Below are 6251 nucleotides of genomic sequence, written 5' to 3'. Positions count from 1 at the left end.
AACTGAGGCTTTTGGGATTGTCCTTAAATCCCTGCCCAAGTGTTAAAGAAACTCCCTGGGGATAAGGTGTAGGGTAGGCCAGGGCTGAAGGGGAGCAGAGTGGGTGGAAAGGTCAACCAAGATCTAAGGAATCAGGGAGGCTGGGAGTAAAATAAACTTCTAGGGACTTTGGGGTGGGGCCGAAGTGACTGCTGTTTCCCCAGAGTGGTTAAGTTTCCAGTTGCTTTACCTGCTCTGTCCTGCCCATACTTCTGAGAGAATTTGTCTTCCTAGCCCTGTTCACTAGGCAGAGCCAGGACCCACAAATCTAGGGTGGATGCCAGATATGTCCAAGCCCTGGAGCCCATTGTGCTTAAATTAACCCCTGTGTTCATGAGGGAGGAGGGTGCTTGAGGAAATCAAATGAGGAGGCAGCTTTGTGATTGCATGGAGAATTTTAATGGAAAGCTGATTTCTCACACTGCCAGTCATCCTTCCCAGTGAGTTTTGGCCATGGACTTTGCTATAGGAGCCCAGGCTCCTTCCCTTCTTTACTTCTACAGGCATGCTGACTTCCATCCTGACTCAGGGTCACGGTCAAGCAAGGGGCTAAAGCTCAGAACCTGGAGACTCTATGTGCTAGGCAGAGCCACAGGAGCTCTTGGAAGTCTTAGGTAGGGGAGCTTTTATGGCTGTTGCTGTGTGGTGGAATCTGTAACCTCTAAGGAGGGGGTGGGAGTTGGGAGATGCCCCCCAAACCCATTAGGACAAGAGGAAGAAGCAATAGGAAAGCTTGGACAATTTCAGGTTCAAGATGTCCTCTCTCTAGCTCATCTCGAAAGAGTTGATGTAGTCCTGCACCCACGTTGTCTCTGGGTTGGCACATATCTGGCGCTTCTTTCGGGTGACAAAGCTGTGGGAGAAGAGAAGAAGAGGGTGAGAGCTGTTCAGTGCTGGCACACACAGTTTTGGACGTGCTGGACTAAGGTCTAAAGGGAAGTGATGGTGTACTGGCTGGGCCATTTTTGGAGCTCCAGAAGATTATGGTTTGTGGCTTTCATGAAAGGATATTTACTCTTTTGTTGGGTCAATGGATTCTAAGCTGGAAGCAGATCTGTGTGCGTACAAACAGGCTGGAGAGTGAAGGAGTGACGAGCCCGGAGGAACCCAGGGTAGAGCTGGTCTACCACTAGCTTTTCTCTGCACTGTTTTAGATCCTATGCTGGGGGCTCAGGACATAGTTCTGGAGGACTGAGTCATGTCTGGGAAAAACGAGACAAGAAGTGGTAGGACAAGCAAATGTGACTTGACTTTATATAACACAGGGCCCGGTCCAGGGTGGACATGAATACATCTATGCATGTGCGAGTGACTGAAAGGACTCGAGTCTTTTTTTTTTTTTTTAATTTTTTTTGGACTCGAGTCTTGATCTAACCACCCACTGGTTGGGTCACCTTGGGCAAATCACGTAGTACCTCTGAGTCTGTTTGCTTACTTCTAAAATGTGAATAGAAATAATTTTTTCTTGGCACAACTGTTGTGAAGCTCAAATGAGATAATGTGTGAAGGTCTTTTGAAAAGTATGATATATGTATTGTTATTATTGGAGTGCTCAGGGCCTTTTCTTTAGGGTGGATCAGGGCACCATGAAACCAAAGATCTTGGTACTGGCCGCTGTGCTTCAGAGAGGCTGAGGACTCAGATGCTGGCAGTGGCAGTGCTGGAATCGGGGGGGGGGGGGGACTGTGAGAGTGGGAGGCCTTAGCACTTTAGGTATTGATGGTCTAAGTTGGAGGTCCAAAGGGCCGGGGCCGGGGGCGAGGGGGTGTCACAGGCTCAAACCAGCTGAGTGTCTCACCTGTTTGCCGGGAGCCTGGTTCCATGTGGGAGAGACTTTGGCCTGGAGAATAGAGCTGCCTGTGAGCACATTGCTTCTGGGCAAACTTTGTCTACTTGGACCTTCCGTATCTTGATTTCCACTCCAGCACATTTCCCTGTACCTTTCTGAGCCCAAATGTTTTCAGACAAAGTGAAGTGTAAGTTGTCTGATGAGAATGAGGGTGTTGTAGTTGCTTTTTAGGCTTTTTCATGGGTAAGGCTTGCTCTCAGGCAAGCTGCTTCCCACTTTCAGAGTCACTCGACTGTCTCTCGCTCTCCAATGCATGTGTGCAGAGAAGAGAAGGGGAGCAGGGTATCGGGGAGAGTGCCTCGTAGTGTTTGCTTTATTATGAGGGGTCTTCAGACCCAAATTCAACTGTACAGCCAGGAGCCAAACAGGAAATTCTACCAAACCCTGTAGTCTCTCTTTGACCTGTGACCAGGAAGTCAGAAAGCCCAGAAACCAACATCTGGAGTGAGGGTGCTCAGGCCTCTTCCTCCCTGCAGACTGTGCTACTGCAGAACAGCCCCAGCTGGCCAAACCTTTCTCTGCCTCTGCCCTCGTTTGGGGGACTGTCTGCTTTCCTGACTCCTCTCCTGCCTCTTTTTCTGCTCAGTTTTGTTGGGGCCCTCCACTTTCACCTGTCTCTTGAGAGCATTGAGCTTTTTCCTCAGTGTTCCTTCCCATGTTTCTGACCCTGGGCCCGGCACACAGTGTGTGCTTAATGGGTATGTATTGAACAAATGAATGAATGGTGAATGAATGGATTTCATTTACTCATCAAGTTTTAGTTGTCACTTCTGTGTATGTAATAATACACTTAGAGGAGGAGGGGGATAGTAAGCTAACTCTTACTAAGTAATTACTGTGTGCCAGGAAATTTCTAATTGTATCTCTCATGTTATTCTCACTTTGACCCAGTAAGGAAAGGACTTCTCTTTTACTCCACTTCTCTTTTACTCTGAAACTCAGTGGTTAAGTGGTGAGGCCTGCATTCTAGCAACTATGAGTTGGTAGAGCTGGCATTCTATTGAAGGCCGACCAGCTCTGGAGACCATGGAAAATGCTACACTTGTATTGGGAGACCTTCCCCTTTTGTAAAAGAATATCATATTCCCAGCCCCAAAACCCTTTCCTCACCTACTAACCCTTCTTCTCGCACTGCCTGTTGGACATTTCCAGCATTCACCTGCTGGCATCTTGGCGTCTCTAACCCGTTCTTCGCAGAGGCATCAGGAGGCTGCATACTCCCCCAGCCAAACCTGCAATCATCACCCTTCACCTCTCTCTCTTTCTTGCTCCTGACCTCAAATCATTTGCCAAGGATTGTCAAGTCCACCTCTGAAGTTTTCTCACCCTGCCTCTCCTTCCTGGCCCTTCAAGATCTGTTCAGCCTTCAGTACCATGCACCTGATAACAACCTCTTAACAGGACTCCTGTCTTCAAGGTTTTTTCTGCTCCTGCCCATTTCACACTGGACAGCTGTAGTATTCTGCTCCACTATGCTGACAATCATGGTCCTCATTGGTTCTGGCCACATCCCTCTGTCCGACACACCCAGCCCCTTTGCTTTCCTCTACTAGGCCCCTCCCCCCTCCAAGGAACCTTGCAGAGAACACCTCCCCGAAATCCCTTTGCCTACCCCTGAAGCTGGGTGGGTGTGTTCCCTCTTGTAACTTTCTTATGAGGACATTTTAATCTTCACAGAAGATTATCTGTCTTATCTGTCATTAGACTGTGAGCTCCCCAAGGGCAGGGCTGGTAGATTATTAATCTTTGCCTGATCCATAATATAGATGCTCAAAGAAGGATCTTTTTCTTTTGAAAAATACTCATGTTCAGAAATTAGTAGTGCTGCCTATTGCCACTACAATTCGAAGGATTCATTAGAGTGAAAGGTCAACTCTACATCTCTAACTTTGCAGGAAACTTTGGATTAGAAAACTTTGCCATTGTATATGAAACTTTATGACTGCCCCGTTGTCATCCTCTAGGTCTCTAGGATCTTAAGTTGCTGAAGCAACAAACACTCAGGCACAGGCTTCCCCCTCCCCCCCTTATGGTGCAATCTTGGACAAGTCCCCAAACCCCTCTAGGTGTCAGTTTCACTACCTGAAACATGGGAGAAATTATGTATACCTGTCAGGGGTGTTCAGTGAAATTTAGAGGTAAGGCATCTGACCTTTCCTCCCTAGTTCCTCTGAGGTTGTAGATTTGTTTCAGGGTGGAGTATGGGGGACTTGGGGTTCATGACTAGGAAGAGATAACTAAGCTTGTCTTCTTTGTGCAGGCGCATCACGTACACATTCAAGTAACAATCACAATCTGTATCAATCAAGACCTAACCTAGCCTGTCAGAGTGGAGAGGGTCCTCCAAGAACTTATAATCACTTTCATGATATCTGGGACATCTGAAGCTAGGGAGGAAGGAGCCATGGCTATCCAAGCAGTTGGAGGGTGGCTAGGAGTAGAGAGGATACCCTCTCAGAAGGTTCCTAGCAGGACTGACTCTGGAACAAAAGGTGTCCTTAACCCACCCTCCGCCCCAGGGCTCCACAGGGCTAAGACTCACACGACCGCTGGCATGGGGCACTTGCTGCTGGTGTAGAAATATTCTTGGACATGAGTACGGGGCACTATGCGCTTGGTGGAGGCAAAACAGCAGGGTGTGGTGTCCGAGGCATCTAGGAGGAAAAAGAAAGGGACCTCTGTATTCATTGCCAGCGCCTTGTGCTGGGTATTCAATATGATCTATTCTGAATAGATTATCCTCCATTGACTGAAACTGAAGCTCAGAGAGGTAGTCACTGGCAGTGAAAACACAGTGGCAGAGTGTCAGAGGATCTCCCTAACCCCTTATCTAATCCTCAAACCCAGCTGGCATTGATGTCCTCTATACCATAACTCTACGCCATTGGCTTTTAGAATATGCTGGGTTTCCTCCTGGCTTGTCTGGGTCATCTGCCCTTATTCTTGTCCTCTTAGGCTGTTTAGTGATTCAGAATTTGGTTTCTTTGAGTCCTGGGGTGGGTTGGGGAGAGGTTTCCAAATCTCAGAACTCATGGCTGAGCTAGGACCTTAAGAGAGGGTTCCTGAAGGTGCACATTCTAGCTGAGCCAGTGAGAAGAGCTATGAACAGAGGACTTTTTGCTCATCAGTTAATTCAGGATGACACTGGCAAGCATCAGTTGCTCAGCTGAGTAGTTTCAGGATCTAGACAGAACTGAGTATGAACACCAGTTTCATCCTTGGTTCCTAGCAGTCTGACACCGTGCAACTTCTTAACCTCTCTGGGCTTCTGTTTCCCATTTCTAAATACTTAAATAGTTAAGAGTATTTAAGATGATAAATGCAAAGCAATCAGCACAGTACTTGACCAATACCAGGCACTGCACTAGCTTTTATCATTATCTTCTCTCAAGTCCATTTTTTCCCCCCGTCTATGAAATGGGTGAGAATAGCACTATCCCAGGAGGGTTTAGTCAAGTGCTTAGCAACCCTACTGACAATAGGCATCAGTCAGTCATATTTTGAGGTTGGTTCAAGCTGTCCTGCCTACTAATATCCCCAGTGTCAATCCACACTCGGAGAGTACCTGCAGGACTTGGGGTATAGACCCTGAAGACAGAAAAGTTGATTAGAGGGTCCTTGCCATGAAGTGGTCTAAGGATCTATCAGGGACCCTTAAACTGCACATCTGGGTAAAGCAATACAGTAGTATGTAAATCGTAGGGTTCAGGCTGGGTGTGGGCCAGCCTGCAGGACTGACTTGGGGGGCTGGATGGTCAGGACTTGTACTTACATGGGGAGGCAGATGCAGGGTTGCGGGAGGAAGCAGTAGCCAGGAGGACGGTGAAGACAGCTGCGAAGACCTTCATGGTACCTGTGGGAGATCTGTGTGCTGTTGCAGGCGCTTCTGCAGCTCAGCTGGCCCTTTAAGTAGGGAGGCAGGCCAGTAGAGGGGGCACTCCCTAAGGGGAGTTTCCCAAACAGAGCCACATGTTATGTGGCTGATATCATAAGTGAAATAGCCCCCACACTTTCTGGCCTGTACCCCAGTTCTGTATGCATAAATAAATAAATCTTAAAAAAAAGATTACATAGCCTAAAGTGGTGGAGCTCAACATTGAAGCCAAGTATATCTAGGGCTTTCCACCACACTGTGTTGTTTCTAGAAATCCTGAATCCTGACACTTAGCCAAGACTGTTTTTCATGTGAACTTTATTTCTGTTTCCTTTTCTTGATCTCAGCTTCCTACTTTAAGGAAGAAAGGGCCCTATTTTCCTGGATGCCAAATATGCTGAGTTAGGACACTAGCTGAGGACAGAGGTGAGGGGACCCACAGATGGACCCAAGATAGCCTCATTTTCCAAGCCTGGTGAACCCCTGCTT

At 47.7% G+C, this 6251-nt stretch overlaps 1 protein-coding gene across 1 annotated transcript; it reads right to left on the bottom strand.

Moving 5' to 3' along the window:
• Positions 1-737: 737 nt before the first annotated feature.
• Positions 738-5751, bottom strand: CCL5 (chemokine (C-C motif) ligand 5). The gene is made up of 3 exons (XM_004684473.2): positions 5661-5751; positions 4431-4542; positions 738-892 (listed from the first exon to the last, which is right to left on the bottom strand). Exons 1-3 carry the CDS (start codon positions 5734-5736, stop codon positions 805-807), a joined length of 276 nt encoding a protein of 91 aa, XP_004684530.1. The 5' UTR covers positions 5737-5751; the 3' UTR covers positions 738-804.
• Between the last annotated feature and the right edge of the window lie 500 nt (positions 5752-6251).

Source organism: Condylura cristata, unplaced genomic scaffold (assembly GCF_000260355.1).
Source record: "Condylura cristata isolate star-nosed mole 26May11 unplaced genomic scaffold, ConCri1.0 scaffold00017, whole genome shotgun sequence".
NCBI classification, from domain to species: Eukaryota; Metazoa; Chordata; class Mammalia; order Eulipotyphla; family Talpidae; genus Condylura; species Condylura cristata.
The sequence above is the reverse complement of the archived record's forward strand: the minus strand, read 5'-3'. Positions and strand labels throughout refer to the sequence as shown.